This window comes from Phaeoacremonium minimum (assembly GCF_000392275.1).
Source record: "Phaeoacremonium minimum UCRPA7 unplaced genomic scaffold PA7_03_scaffold_348, whole genome shotgun sequence".
Lineage (NCBI taxonomy): Eukaryota > Fungi > Ascomycota > Sordariomycetes > Togniniales > Togniniaceae > Phaeoacremonium > Phaeoacremonium minimum.
The window spans coordinates 285,881-300,194 of record NW_006921252.1 but is presented as its reverse complement, the minus strand read 5'-3'; the positions used below and the strand labels follow the sequence as shown (position 1 = coordinate 300,194).

The following is a 14,314-nucleotide window of genomic DNA, read 5'->3' as shown; positions in this document are numbered from 1 at the left end:
ATGGAACGTCAGCGATTGGGGGCTGGCTGGCTGGATGGACGGCTGTGGGAAGCTCCTACAATATATACAGATCTCGGGCTGAGAGCTTGGGATCACCACAAATGACCCTTGATTCATGTCCCGCGTGGATGAGCTAATGTATGTATACATGTGTGTCTAAGATCCCTGGGCTCCCAGCCTATGCAAGTCTATTCCTTTTGCCGCAAGCCCTGTCTTGTCTTTTGGGGGCCATTTCCCACGATACATGCTTGGAAATCGTAATGCTCCTTTTCTGTTCGTTCGATGCGAACCGATGGTTTGGAAGCCAAAAGCGCTAACCGGACACCGTAACCATGACCAAGTACAGCGGCATGCCTACATGCATTGAGCACTACCTCCCTCTCCTGCCATGACGTTAGTTAAGGGGCTGTTTTTGATTGTGCCTGGCGTAGGGAGAGCTTACCTCTGATCATCTTCCCGATAGCCTGGAGCATGCTGATGCCCATGACAACGCATCCAAAAACCACAATGCCCATGGCGAGGTATGTCTTCCACGACCGCGTCGCCAGCTTGATGTAGCACAGCGGCGGCAGGATGTACGCGAGGGCGCAGGCGCTCGTGGCGCCGACGAGCTCGAACACGACGCCCAGGTCGCACGTGATCAGGCTCAGGGCCATGGCCGAGACGACGAGGCTGGTGCTGAAGATGAGGTGTAGGTTCATGTTGAACGGCTCGCCGGGGAAGTAGTAGTTGAACATGACCTCGCGGCAGACAAACGCCTCGAGGGGTAGCGTCGTCAGCATGTTGAGCCCGAAGCACAGCCGCGCCACGTTGACCATGGTGTTGTCCGGGGAGAAGTTGTTGAGCACGTTGCCCAGCGTGCGGTCGCCAAAGGTCAGGAAGCCCGCCAGGGCCATGAGCAGACATGCTAGCATCGACACTCCGGTCGAGTAGTGTGTGACGCGCGAGAAGCGGTCGATCGTGGGCGTTTTGAGAGATCCATAGATTAGAAGAGAGTTATGGTGGCAGACAAATGCTGAATGCAGATAATGTTAGTCTCCACAATGATCAAGTGTAAGTTATCGGGAACTTACCAAAGGAGATAACGCCGATCGCCTGAAATATGCCATCGTTGATCGTAAGAAGAGGTGTGGAGAATGAGCCTCTCTCCGCCTTGGGAGTCAATGCTCCCTGTATCACAACTGTCAGGATGATGACAAGCATGCTGATCAAGGCAAGTGTGCTCGCTTTTGCAAGCTACAGATTGTTAGCACGCTGGATGTCATATATAAACCTTGATCACAATCTCTCACCTTCGCAATATCCCGGTATAACGTCAGGGGATAGCTGATTCCCAGTACAAATACAACAATCACCACCCTCCTGTCCGCCAGCAGCCCCAGCACTGGAAGGTCGCGTAGGTTCGGCCATATAGCGGTGAGGACATGCGGTATCGAGTCGCCAATGATGATGCCAAAGGCCACCATACCGCCGAACGCAAACGCCCACTGTGCAATGCTGATGGCGATGAGGCCGGTGCGGCCGAAGCAGTGCTCGACGGTGCCCTGGAAGCTGTTGGCGCCGCTGAGCTTGGAGTTGACGACAATCAGGCAGATGGTCCAGTCGACGACGACCGTCAGGCCGACCAGCAGCACCGCGCCGGCCAGGAGGCCCGCCTGCCGAAAGGCGTACGGCTGCCCGATGATGCCGGCCCCGATGATGCTGTTGGCCATATTCATGAACGCCGAGCGCAGGCCGCTCTTGGGCCGCGCCCGTTCCGCCTCTGCCCAGCTGTCCACATCGCCGTCGATCCACGGTGAGTTCGCCAGCGCCACCGAGGGCGCCTCGATGTCTGTGAGGAGCGGCGTGCGATGGGCGGCCCCGGGGCTGCCGAGCGGGTCGTCGTCAAAGTCAAAGTCGCCGTCGTCCGTGTCGAAGCTGTCCCGCGGCGGGCCGCCCGCGTGGCCGTTTGCAGAGCCATTGCTGCGGCCGTGGGCGGGAAAGTTGGCCACGGTGGGCGTGAGGTCGAATCGCACGCGGTTTGGTGTTCGTGGTGTCCGAGGGATCTGGGAGTCTGTCGCCGCAGCATCGGGAGGGCTGACGGCGCCCCCGGGGTGCACTATGATATCGTCGTCATCGTCGCCGGCTACGTTGCGGTCGTCCAGGCCGGCGTCCGCAGACAGCAGACCTATATCCTCTTCATTGTCGCCGCTGCCGGCGCCTGCGCTGCGTGCCGCGTCCCTGTGGCCATCGTAAGTCTTGGCCTTGGCCATAGCTACCTTGGCTAGTTATCGCGAGCGCATCTTCGAGCGAAACAAAGTGTTGTAAGCTTTGTTCCTGGCCGTAGACGTTCTGGGGGAAAGTTTACCGGTGCCGTGATTGGGTTTTCTTTTGAAACTCCCTCTGGGGACAAGAGAAGTCAAATCTTCTCACCAGCCGTTCCTCTCAATTGGCTTTACGCCGATCAGCCACAGGGGTCCTGGGCCGTCACCTGACGCTACCTAGAAATTATACGCGTAGCTACGTACCAGGTAAGGGGGTGTTTAGATACCAATACAAAGCGACACTTCATTTTGAAAGATGGCATCGAGAGTACAATTTTGTATGAATCGAATCATATTTGTTTGATTACATATTACTACATACAAATTGAAGAGGTCCAGTGCCTCTTCAGAGCCTTATCGATCTCGTATACATCCAGGCTCTCTGCCCTACTTTCTGTGGGTATCATCATAACTGAGGGATCTTTCCCATCCCTCCACAACGTAAAAATACATGGAAACAATGCAAGCGTGCTTTTGATGGAATGTCGAGCTCTCTTTTTCGAGCTGATTGATCCTCGAACACATATTCATACAGGTGTAATCTCACCCATATATGTGAGAATTATAGTTTAGATTACGCCATAAAGACGACAGCCGCAACAATGCACATGATCGGAGCGTACTTGTTAGATCCTAGGTTCTCCCCGGAGGAGTCCTGAGTTGCCGTAGCTGAGGCGGCCTGGGTCTGGGCGACACCCACAGCAGTCGCTGATGTCTCGTGCCCACTAAGGCCCGGAACTCCGCCTGTTGTGCCGCTCGATGCACTTGGTACAGGAGTGATCGTTGTACCAGCGGTTTTAGATGGTTTATCACCATCAGTTGATGTTGTCTCCGATGATTCGGGGGCAGTTGTGGACGACACAACACTTGAAGATGTGGTGGTCGGCGTGGCAATCACTGGTCTGGAAGCAAATCCTGCAGGCTGTTAGTGCTGTTGATGGTATGACACAATCAAGGGAACCTTACCAATACGAGTCTTGTCTACGTCGAAGACGGCGTAGACATTCTTGAGGAAGAGGTCCCCAAGCAACCACGAGCCCTTGACGACTTCGTGGCCGTAGATATTGCTGGTGCAAACCCCAGAACCGGAAGGGGCGGAAAGCCAGTCCTTTCGGGACATGGTGTACTTGACGCCGGAGAACGTGACGGTGATTGGCTTGTCTGTATCGCAAGGAGCGGTGAATGTGATCCCGTCGGAGCTGGATGCGTCGGGAATGACTTTGTGGATAGCAGCAACATCGTCGGGAGGACCGAAGACATATGAAGTACCGGTATCAATGTAAGCCAGTCTGCCACTGATCCCTGCATCCTTGCCATCGTAAGACAAGCCGTCCATGGGTACAGCCCAGTCGCCGTTGCTCCCGGACGAGACAGATGTGTATGTAATGTCTCCGGTGAATTTATCAGGATTGGTAGCACCAAACGTAATTTCTCCCGTGTTTTGGCCGTCCGAGTTGCGGCTCAATGCCACGCTGAAGATGTTCGAGCCCAACAGATTGTCTTCCTTGATAGAGGCCATGAAGTTATCTGTAGCACCCTTGTTCATGGAAAGACCGAGTATGCCGTCGAAGGGGAAATGTGTGAAATCATCAGACGTGGTATTGGCAATGCCAAAAGTCATGGTGACTTTCAGGCCGGCAACTGAGATGGAATCCTCAGCTAATGTGCCCGCTACAGATCCGGATCCATATGCTATCGAGAAGACGTGGGATGAATCCTTGTATGTCGTCGAGTCATCAGGACCGAAGGAATTGTGCATCCCACACGCGGTAGACTTGCACCCTGAGCCCATAGCCCAGCTGGTGCCTGCTCCCGTGTCGATAAGCAAGAACAGAGGCGTTGAGGCCGAACCAATTCCTGCCTCAATGAAGTAGGAGAAATCGGTCCCATCTTGGTTGATTCCTACGCTGTTTGTTTGTGTAGGCGCGACTGCAGACACCACCGCATACTTGTTGTCACGCTTAACCACCTCGGCAGGATGGTTCAGCGCGCGAGAAACCTCGAGGGAAGCCTTCTTCCTGCGGAGATGGTCGGCCTGTCGTGCAGCTCCTACAGAAGATCGGAAATTGGCCTTTAGGAAGCTCATGTTAGCAATGATTTACATGCTGAAGGAGCAGCTCAATACTTACGCCCGAGACCCTCTGTGACAGCTTGAAGGTCACAGATCCTGCTGGGGTGTTTGCCTTCTTCAATGGAGCCCCGAGGCTTATGGGTTGCCCCCTCTTGTCCTGCTTCTCGCAGTTGTTTTCTTCATCACATAGGTACCCGGGTATCCACGGAAAGAAGGCGTGGACGGCGGTTGCCCATAGCGTCAGCTGTATTAAGACGAGGACGCGGAGCATGGTGACGCTCCGGCTGGGTCCTCTAAGCACTTCCTCCTCTTCACTTCAGACTCTCTTCTGGCCAACACCGAACTGGCCGAGAGTACCAGACTCTGCCACCCCTGGCAGTATTAAAGGATTAGAGATTATATGGGCAGCATTGGTGCATGCGGTCCGAGTCTTCCCTTGGGCAAGAGAACAAAGACGTATTTTTTTCCCCTTCCCTTTCCAAAGAACCGTTGGAGGAAGACGAGACGAGAGAAAATGCTGTTTTGAGTGTATGCAATTGGGATTCGAGAACGCGGTTCTTTCGGCGAACTCCAATGCTATGTATGCTAGCGCTGGCAAATACGAGGAACAAAAAAGGACGAGCGCCACAGGCAAAGAGACTAGTGATAAGCAAGGACAAGGAGACGGGCGACAAGCTAGACGAAAGCGTGCCGCACTGATCAGATGATGCTGAGATTGACGATGATGATAACAACGTGAGGGTCTATTTTATGATGCCGAAAAAGACCTCAAAGGAAAAAGCGCAGTAGGGCGTCGAGGAAAGGGAACAGCCTTCGAGTCAATGGAACGAGAGGAAGGAGAGAATTACTATGTAATAGATCGAACGGATGGCTGGATGGAATATGTAGAGAGAGTGGGAACCCAAACAGTAGACTAAGGCAAGGTCAACGTCAAGGTACCACCATCACACCAAGGCCCTAAACTAGTGGGAGAGGAGCTGGAATTTGGATAGGAGAAGCGTTGCGGGCGGGCGGCTTGGAGCAGGCAGATGATGAGGGACTTGAGGGGGAATGCAGCTCTGTTTGATGATATACCGCCCAGTACACGGCGTTGTGCGGCGCATGCTGAGCAGGATGGAGTATCGTGGTAACCGCGACGGGGCGTGGTGCAGGTACCGTAGCATTCCCTCCGCATCTCGAGTCTCGCTCGTCTGTCTCTCTGTCTCTCTTTCATCAACGATATCACTTGCCAGCCCCCCAAGCAGGCCTAGCGCGCGCGCACCGTGGCTCTGCGCTAACAAGCTACGGGCCTAGGGCGCCCTAGGGCACGTTGAGCTCTACCCGGCTTCGACCTTGTCCGTCATCAACGCCTGCGGGTGCCCGCGTGTATCTCCTAGCACGGCTATGGCGGTCTGTCCCTTGCAGGCAGATGCGCAGTTACTGTGGGCTCGTCAGGACCACCGCTCAGCTGAGCGGCTAGAAACCAGGGTAACAGGTCTCCGCCAAGTAGATATTTAAACTGCGATCTACCTCATTAAAGTGCCCTTGTCCATGTCCGTGTCCTCGCTGCACCTCTCATTCGCTGCTGGTTTCGAAACCCTCACAGCACCTGAGTGAGCACTGAGCACTGAGCACAGAGCAAGCGCTCCCCCAAAACGACCCAATGTCAGTGCTGTTCGAGGCCCACGCGCCCGCCCTGAGTGGGAGATACACGTAGGGAGAGAGAGAGAGAGAGGGGCCAGTCTCCAGTGTACACACAGTAATTGTGCATGTACGCAATCGTGGAGATTCTCGAAGATGGGATGAAGATCGTCGAGCCACATGGCCCACCGCCTATCTGCCTTCTGCGGGCCAATTCTCCAGCTCGAGGGCGCACGGCGTTTCAGAGTTGCCTTGAGAGCCTTCGGGAGCCCTCAAGAGCCCTCCACCGATCTTCAACATCAAATTTGACTAAAAGGCTCGACTGGAGGAGTATCGTGGTAGACTGCTGTGTTTGTTGCTGCAACGCACCGGAGCTTCTCGGTCTCTCTCTCATCTCATGTGCCCTTTGCCAAGCCCAGCAGATAGCGCCCTAGCTGGTGCCAGGGACCTGCTTTGGGCCAAGCAGGAATCCTCAATGCAGGGGGCCCAGCAAAAACGCAGGGCCTCGGGAGTCGGGCAACCTTGCAGAGGTAGAGAATGATAACGACACGAAGACCCACGTTCAGAAAAGACTCCTAGACTCCCATACAATGTTAGGCCTGCAAGGTAGAACTGACAGGAACAGCTTCATCTTTGACCGACTTTGCCTTTACGAGTGTCTTGAGACGCTCGGGGCTCTTGGGAGATGCGTCCAAGGATGATGCCCAGATTGCTTCTCTTCGATACCTGGACGCCGCCCTTGCTCCCGTGTGGCGTGCGTGCCCTCAAGCTGTTTACCTACCTATTCATAGCTTCTTATTGTGCTCGTCTTTACTTGTGCATACATGTATGTAGCATTAATTGCCTACCAGACTTGTCGAGAATACCATCCCGCGCTATGCCACGCATTTTTGTGTGCTGGTATATTAATGATAATGCCCGTACTCAACCGCGTGCTGCTGGTCAGGGCAGCGGGCTTTCTCGGCTGAATGATCGCTGCACCCTCCGAAATTAGAAGGTGGCAGCACTGGTTGTGTCAGAAACGAGAGAAACCGTCCATTTCTACGATTCTATCACTTCTCACGACGTCACTCATTTTTCTTCAACAGCACACAAAAAGCTGCATGATGTCTTGAGCCAACGTGTGGAATGACACTGCCGATTTGAGCCATCATCGGCATTACGGGGTTCTGGAGTTGAAGCTGAAAAGAAAGGGGCTCACTGCTACCACACCCGACAACTGGCAGCACCTAGAGAGCTAGGATAGCCCGTCCATAGGCCCAATTGGGGCAATGGCTACACCTCCATATCTCCTAACCCTTGCAGGCGCCCATGACGCCTCCACATGCCCTTTTACAGCATGTGTGTGTGTATGCTGCATCTCCAAGGGTGTGCCCAGAGGCGCCAGGGGAATTGGCCTATCGCGGCTTTTTGGGCTGATGGGCGGGCGTGTTCGAGATGCCGTCCTTCACAGCCCCACGATGGCCAGGGACCACTACACTATAACACACGCAAGCAATGCTAAGACATTTCGAAGTCGTCACTGTATTAGTGCCATATCAGTCGATGATCAGCACCTCTAATCTACACGTGCAATCCGCGTTGCTGCTGAGATGGCACTCATCACGACCAGTCTATCTCGTTGTTGGGAAGGCGCCCTCCATAGATACCACACCAAGATCTCCTAGAGTCTGATTTGCAGGACACTGGAGACCCGGGGTTTTAATTGAAATTGCGACCTCGAGACGACGTCCCTGTAGATCTCGCTCGGCATCCGTTTGTTTTTCAGTCTTGGTCGTTCACCGCCGGTATGCCAGTCCGGGTCAATTAAACTGATTGCAACCATAGCCACGACGAGGACGGGGAAGCTTATCGTGAGCACCATTCACACAATAGCCCCTGAGCTTTCGTATGGGCCTTCAGTGACTCCAGCACTTTCTCAAGGTCCGTCCAAGGGCGCGAAAAGGATAGCATACCAGCTTTGCCGTGCAGCAAGGCAGGCCGTCTGCGTCTCTTACAGACTAACGATGTCATCCTCATTTGGCTATGCCTGCCAAGGCCGAGGAAGAATGGCTTGCCATTCCACACGTTAGCACTCTGCTGGTATGTGTACGTAAGCATTGAAGGACACCACTTCAAGTCTCAGACATGCGTCTGTATTGCCGACACCAGGTCTCAGCTGCGTCGAGTGTTTTCCAGTCCTGCGAGCTCTGAGGTACCGCATTCTTAAGCCCTGTCGCTACCTCGAAGAACGCCTCAGTGCCGTCCTCTCCCACAGCCCCTGACGCGACCAAGGTACGCATAAACGTCCACACAGATTCGTTTGCCCAACGAAATGACTTGACCAGATCCAGAATCTCGCAGTAGATAGTGATCACAGCCCCTTGCCGACCTGCATTTCCCTCGAGTATCAGCAGGTGGTGGAGAAAAGACCATCCAGATACATCATTGTGATGTTTGATACACCAAGACTTGACTACTGTCAACAGTGATGGCCCATCACGAGCCAAAATTTTTGGCTTATCTGAGATGAACTTCACTAGACTCCGGGCATGCGTCCAAGCATAGTAGTTCCTTGGGTGTCGCTCCGCTGCTACTAACACAACTCGTGTGATATCGCCTAACACGTCGACATTTTGACCTGATGAGCTCTTCTTATGCATGAGCCATCTGCGGTGGCTCCAGAGGGTTGGAGACTTGGTATGCCTATGCAAGCGGCTCATCAAGAGGTTGTCAACGAACCACCTCTCGCTGTCCATGACCTGCAGACCATTTGGCTCTGCAGCTTGAGCCTCATGAGTCTGTGATAGCCGAGCCAGGACAACTTTCTTCCGGATGTTCGCCGCCGTGAGGTGCTCAGGATCCAAGAGAAGAGCCACACTTGTTGCGGCAAGCAACTCCTCATTTGGTACCGCTCTTTGCCCATCGAGATGGTCTCTGAGGATATTGTGGGCAACTACAAATGCCTGAACCAGGGCCACTTTCGAAATAGCAGCTGCCGGACCATCCTGGAGTAAGTATGTCCCTGGCGGTAGAGGGTGAGCTTTCCCGAGGATCTCAATCTCACATGACCCGGTTGTTGAGTTCAATACTTCAGATATTTGCCTGTAGGCCTCGACGGGATCGCCTTTCTTCAGTGACGCCGCTATGTCTTTCTCGATGGCCCGGGACATGATGCACCTTCCTGCTCAAGCCATCAGCCCTTTAACTCAAGCTGTGGTGTGAATATGATATACAGTGACAGCCCATCAGCATTGATTTTGGAAAGCGCAGCCCACAACTTTAGTTGTTCACCTGTTAGGCATCTAGAGCTCACTGTGATACGTTCAGGTGGTGTTAGTGTGTTGGTTGAACAGCCTCAGGCACAGACGCTTCTAAAGTGTGATGTCAGCTGGCGGCGGTCCATTTGCGCCGCTAAACCCTGGCGCCCAAGTAAAGCCACGAATTGGTAGCCTCACGGTCCAACAGCCCACAACTGTACCCGGACATGACGATCTGAGCATCACTCCATCGCTGCATATTTGTGAAAGTTCCGTCAGACAGCAACCATGCCTCCTCTTCTCGTCATTATTCTCGCAGTTGAGCTGGTGGTCCAGGCCGTCAACACCATCGGCGCAGCGACCATAAACGACCTAGTATGCAGCCCAAGACCTTGAGCTACTACCTCTTTGATCGGACTTGCGGGAAACTATGCTGACATACTCTTGTTTTTGATTATAGTTATGGAGCTTTTATAATGCCCTCCCAGGCACGGCTTCGAAAGAGTATGCGGAGCAACGCAAGCTACAGCAGGACTACCTCAAGGTCCGCAGAGACCTGAACGCTACGAGCAGCCAGGATGAGTTCGCAAAGTGGGCGAAGCTCCGGAGACATCACGACAAACTGTTAGAGCAGCTCGAGAAGAAGAGTACGCAAACCCATTCCCATATTTTTCTAGCCTTGGAAGGATTATAGCTAATCAGGGTTGTTGATCAGAGACTGCACTTGGCGGCTCGCGCGCACAATTCGACAAGATCGTGACGACGGTGCGATGGATCTCGACGAGAGGCCTGCAATACTTCATACCCTTCTGGTTCGCTAAGCAGCCGATGTTCTGGTTACCTTACGGATGGTTTCCATACTATGCAGAGTGGTTACTCTCCTTCCCCAGGGCGCCGCTAGGGAGTGTCAGTGTTGCATCATGGCAGGTGGCCTGCACTGGGGTCGTCTCGCTGCTGATCGACACAATCGTCGCGATATTTGGCTTGATCCTAGGTTCACGAGAGGCGACGCCCCAGCCGACAAAGGTCCCAGCGGCAAAGCCACCGAAAGCGGCGGCTAAGGGAGAAAAGGCTTCATGAGAAGGAATTCAACGACATCAACAGCATAGCAGACTGATTACAAGGCATCATCAGCATCACAGCATGTCTCTCAACAATTTGACGCAAAGCTCTTCATGGCCGGTAAGCTGAAACTCTGCAACACTACGTGAGATGACTCTTGGCAGAGTACTTGGGCTCGCTCTGGGCAACATATTGACTTTGAGCATCCATTGAGAAGGTGTGCTAAAGCTTCGAAAGTGCCCATGGGGTAGAAGAGATGAAGTCTGAGAAGACATCCAAGCGGTCACTTCAATACAACAGCGTCACTATAGCATTGTTGTACTATAGATAGCATAATGATAGGAACAATACCTTGACTAGCGAAAATAAAGGATGCTGCTGGCTTGTGCCTGCAGTGTTTCTCACGCTTGGCCTTGAGGGCTTAAGATATTTTGTATTGAGTTGTAGAAGTGAAGCATGACAAAAATTTAAGGGCGAGAAAGTGCAGATAGATGGGCCTGTGGCCGCCGTTGGCCCCACTGTAGACTAGGCCCCATACCCCACTGCAGCCGTGCCTAATCGCCAATAGAAGACCATTGTCAACAGGTCTCCCTTCAACGCTGTCCTCAGCCTTGTGAGATTGATTGACAACGCAACCTGGCATCTGGATGCAGATACATCCTCCGAGTATCTGCCCCTGTCCTTGAATTCACCTAAGCTTGTCTTTGAAATGATACAATAACCATGGCAATTCCATGGAGCAGGTAAGCCGCTACATACTCAAATCAAACTGCCCTTTATAAAGCCGACTAACACTACTCCCTAGCATCAAGTCTCTCCTCATCTTCTTCGGGCCCATCATCGTGCCCCGAGCACTTAGCTACTACCGCTCGGTTCGTAATGCACCACGAGTCCAGGGCCTTGCCGTACGACCTCTTCCTCCCAAAGCAGCGAGATCCCTCGCGATTCTGTTCGTCATCGCGGTGCTCTTCCTCATCAAGACCATCCCCATCCTCGCACCCGAGAATGTCTTCACCAGGACACAGTCCAGACTGCAGATACCGACGGATGTGCTCTTCACCCGCCTATCTGCGCTGAGACCGAACAACTCCCTGACGCCACAGGACGAAGCCCTGCGCGCCCGCTTCGTCAACCTCGAGAGCCGCCTGCTCTACCTGCAGTTCGGCCCGGACGTCCTCGCCAACTGCCCCTTCTGCGCCGCCGACGAGCCGCGCTCATACCTCTACTACGCGCTGCCCGCCCTCGCATGGCCGCACCTGCTCAACCTCGTGGTCCTCGCGCTCGTGACGTCGACCCTCGTCAGCGGCCGCGAGGGCGCGCAGTGGCGCACGACGGCGACCATCGCCGCCGCAGCCGTGGGGCTCGCGGACGCCTACGCCGTCAGTGTGTACCCGTACCAGGGCAACGCGCGGGCGCTGCGCCTCGCCGAGACGGACTTCTTCTTCTGGCGCGCGCGGACGTACCGGCACCTGGCGCTCGCGGGGCTCGACGCGCTGCTGGGCTGGCTGCTGTGGCTGTCGGCGACGAACCGGGCGTTTGCCAGCCCGCCGTCGACGGCCGAGCGCCTCGAGAGCCTGTCGCGGGCCCTGGGCTCGGTCAAGAGCAAGATCAGCGCGGCGGGCATCGTCAAGAACACGGCGAGCCGCGACGAGGAGCTGCGGGGCGCCTCGCAGGTGTACTGGAACCACGAGGTGCGCATGATGGGCGAGGTCATGGAGGAGCGCGAGGTGATTGAGGGCGTCAATGATGCGTTGCAGAATCGTGTGAACATGGAAGCCATGAGCCGGGATGCGGACACGTACGCAAATGCCGTGCTCGAACCGTTGCAATCGACATTTAGACAGACAAAATAGGCGACTCATAAGGAACATATAGAGCGTATCACTTCAGACGGCAAAGAATTTATAGCCTTATAGGGACACATCACATCCTAGTATTGTATCATATCTTTTGTTGGTGTGCTGTGCTGATAAACCTTACACTGAGACCGACACAGTTCGGCTCGGACGAGGATCCCATGCCATAAAAATAAGCACCCTGAACCTGTAGAAGAACGCCTTGTAAATGTTGTGAGGTTCGTGCCTTCAATTACCCTAGAAAATGCAATTCGATCCCCTTCATATGAGAATCCCTTGGATAGCCTCATGAAGACTCACGCCCTTTGGCTTCTGGCCGTGGAGTGCCCGTGGTGCCTATGCTCGAAACACTGTCCTTTCTTGACGCAGCATCTCCCATTCCCTCTTCCACACTCCGCTCCAGGAACCCTGCCCACAGATCTGCCAACGACTCCTTGGCCGACGAAGGCGTAGGCTCACTGAAGAACTCTGCATTCAGTGATGGCGTACTCGGCGTACGGTGGAAAGGCGAGGACGGCAGGCGAAGAGTATTGTTCGCCGTGCCGGGCCGGGCGAGGCCAGCTTGCTCCTTTTGTTCCTCTGTCCAGTTCAGGTAGCCTGCAATGACTTGTAAGATCTGGAACCTCTTTGGGTCTGATCGATCCAGAGAGAGGAACTGAATGAGGTAGTTTGTAATGATTTGCCTTGACGAATATTAGTACTTTTCTAGGGTGAGGTTTCAGAAGATGAAGTCTTTCATACCTGTCGACCTGTTCTTCAGGCTTTGTCTTCTTCAGATAACGGAGCGCCTTGGTCAAGTGGTCATTGAGAACAATTGCTTCATGCCGTAGCTTGCCAATGAGCAGGTTCTTCTCCCTGACCTCCTTTTCGAAGGGTGCCGTTCGCTCAAGTTCCTTGGACAGCGTCTCCTTTGCCGCCTCGGCCTCGGCCACTCTTGCGTCTGCGTCCTGGACGCGTTTCTTCATGGCCTGGAGTTGCTCCTCGGATGACTCCACCATCTCTCTGAGCTCTTTCCTTCGGGCCTCTTGTATCTCTTGGAGCGCCCTTTGGAGGCCATCGATCGTCAGGGACTGGGTATCACGCTCTGCAGCAGCCCTCTCATAGGCTTCCCTGATCGTAGATAGTTGCTCCTCGAGATCAGAGACCTTGTCCGTGAGACTCTCTCGAACCGAACGTTCCTCCATTGCGATGACCTCCCACTCGCCCATGGCACTACCGGTCGACTCAAGCTCCGACTTGAAGTGTTGGAGCTGTCTCGTCATGTCCTCTTTCTCCTTCATCCAATTTTGTTGTGAGAGGTTACTCCGACTGCGCAGGCTCGCCAATTCACGCGTCGCTTCCTGAAGCTCCTCCTGCAGCCTGCCTGCGTCGTCGCTCGAGGCGCTGGCGCCCTTCTGGAGCTCCTCGTTCTGTGCCTCGAGCTCTTCAATGCGGTCCTTGGCCTCCTCCAGCTCCTGCCTGTCCCGCTTGAGGCGCTCGCCCAGCGTCTCCTTGATCTTCTCCACGCGGCCCAGCAGCGTCTGGTACTGCGTCTCGGCGTGCTCCTTGGCGGCCTCGCTGTCCTCGAGGTCCGACTTGAGCTGGCCAACCTCGGACGAGTGCGTCTCCTGGATCGTCTCGAGCTGCTTCCTGAGCTGCTCCACCTCGGCGCGCAGGGCCTCCCGCTCCTGTGTCATGGCCTCGAGCTTCGCGCTGGTGTCAGCGCCGGACGAGTCGTTATCCTTCTCGCTGCTGTCCGCGGAGACGGGGTGGCCGTTGCTGGCTGGTGGTTCGACGTGGCCATTTGCTTTAGCTTCGGTTTTGACGGGGCTCGCTGGCTGCTCGAAATCCTTCGCCGTCGCGTTCTACGAGAGTGCATTAGCCATTGTCTGCAAAAGAAGGTGCGCGCTGAGAGGGTAGGAGCTGAGGAGAGCATACCACCGGGGTGTCTGGTTCATCACCCGACTGGTCGTCATTGTCGGCCTGTTTGACATCCTTGTCGGTGTCGATTGCTGCGGCCTTGGCCTTGTTGGCATTCTTCTTCTTCTTATTGTTCTTCTTCTTGGGGGCTGTTGAGGTAGTGCAGACTACGTGTCAGTAACTTGCCCATCCGGTATGCTGCGAACCACTGGACTAACCTTGAGAAGCTGAGTTGGTAGGATCCGGCGGCGCGGCGGAAGACAT

At 54.5% G+C, this 14,314-nt stretch overlaps 4 protein-coding genes across 4 annotated transcripts; 1 reads left to right on the top strand and 3 right to left on the bottom strand.

Moving 5' to 3' along the window:
* Positions 1-354: 354 nt before the first annotated feature.
* On the bottom strand, positions 355-2,252 carry UCRPA7_4484 (putative vacuolar amino acid transporter 2 protein; the record flags this gene model as incomplete). The annotated part of the gene is made up of 4 exons (XM_007917037.1): positions 355-383; positions 443-1,015; positions 1,074-1,236; positions 1,293-2,252. The coding sequence occupies 4 exons, from the start codon at positions 2,250-2,252 to the stop codon at positions 355-357; spliced, it is 1,725 nt and encodes a 574-aa protein (XP_007915228.1).
* Positions 2,253-3,228: 976 nt separating this feature from the next.
* On the bottom strand, positions 3,229-4,389 carry UCRPA7_4483 (putative aspartic-type endopeptidase protein; the record flags this gene model as incomplete). Its single annotated transcript, XM_007916993.1, has 1 exon — positions 3,229-4,389. One exon carries the CDS (start codon positions 4,387-4,389, stop codon positions 3,229-3,231), a length of 1,161 nt encoding a protein of 386 aa, XP_007915184.1.
* Positions 4,390-11,018: 6,629 nt separating this feature from the next.
* UCRPA7_4482 (hypothetical protein) lies at positions 11,019-12,148 on the top strand (the record flags this gene model as incomplete). The annotated part of the gene is made up of 2 exons (XM_007917010.1): positions 11,019-11,038; positions 11,101-12,148. 2 exons carry the CDS (start codon positions 11,019-11,021, stop codon positions 12,146-12,148), a joined length of 1,068 nt encoding a protein of 355 aa, XP_007915201.1.
* Positions 12,149-12,383: 235 nt separating this feature from the next.
* UCRPA7_4481 (putative golgi matrix protein) lies at positions 12,384-14,314 on the bottom strand (the record flags this gene model as incomplete). Its single annotated transcript, XM_007916998.1, has 5 exons — positions 12,384-12,388; positions 12,452-12,834; positions 12,893-13,995; positions 14,069-14,199; positions 14,269-14,314. The coding sequence occupies 5 exons, from the start codon at positions 14,312-14,314 to the stop codon at positions 12,384-12,386; spliced, it is 1,668 nt and encodes a 555-aa protein (XP_007915189.1).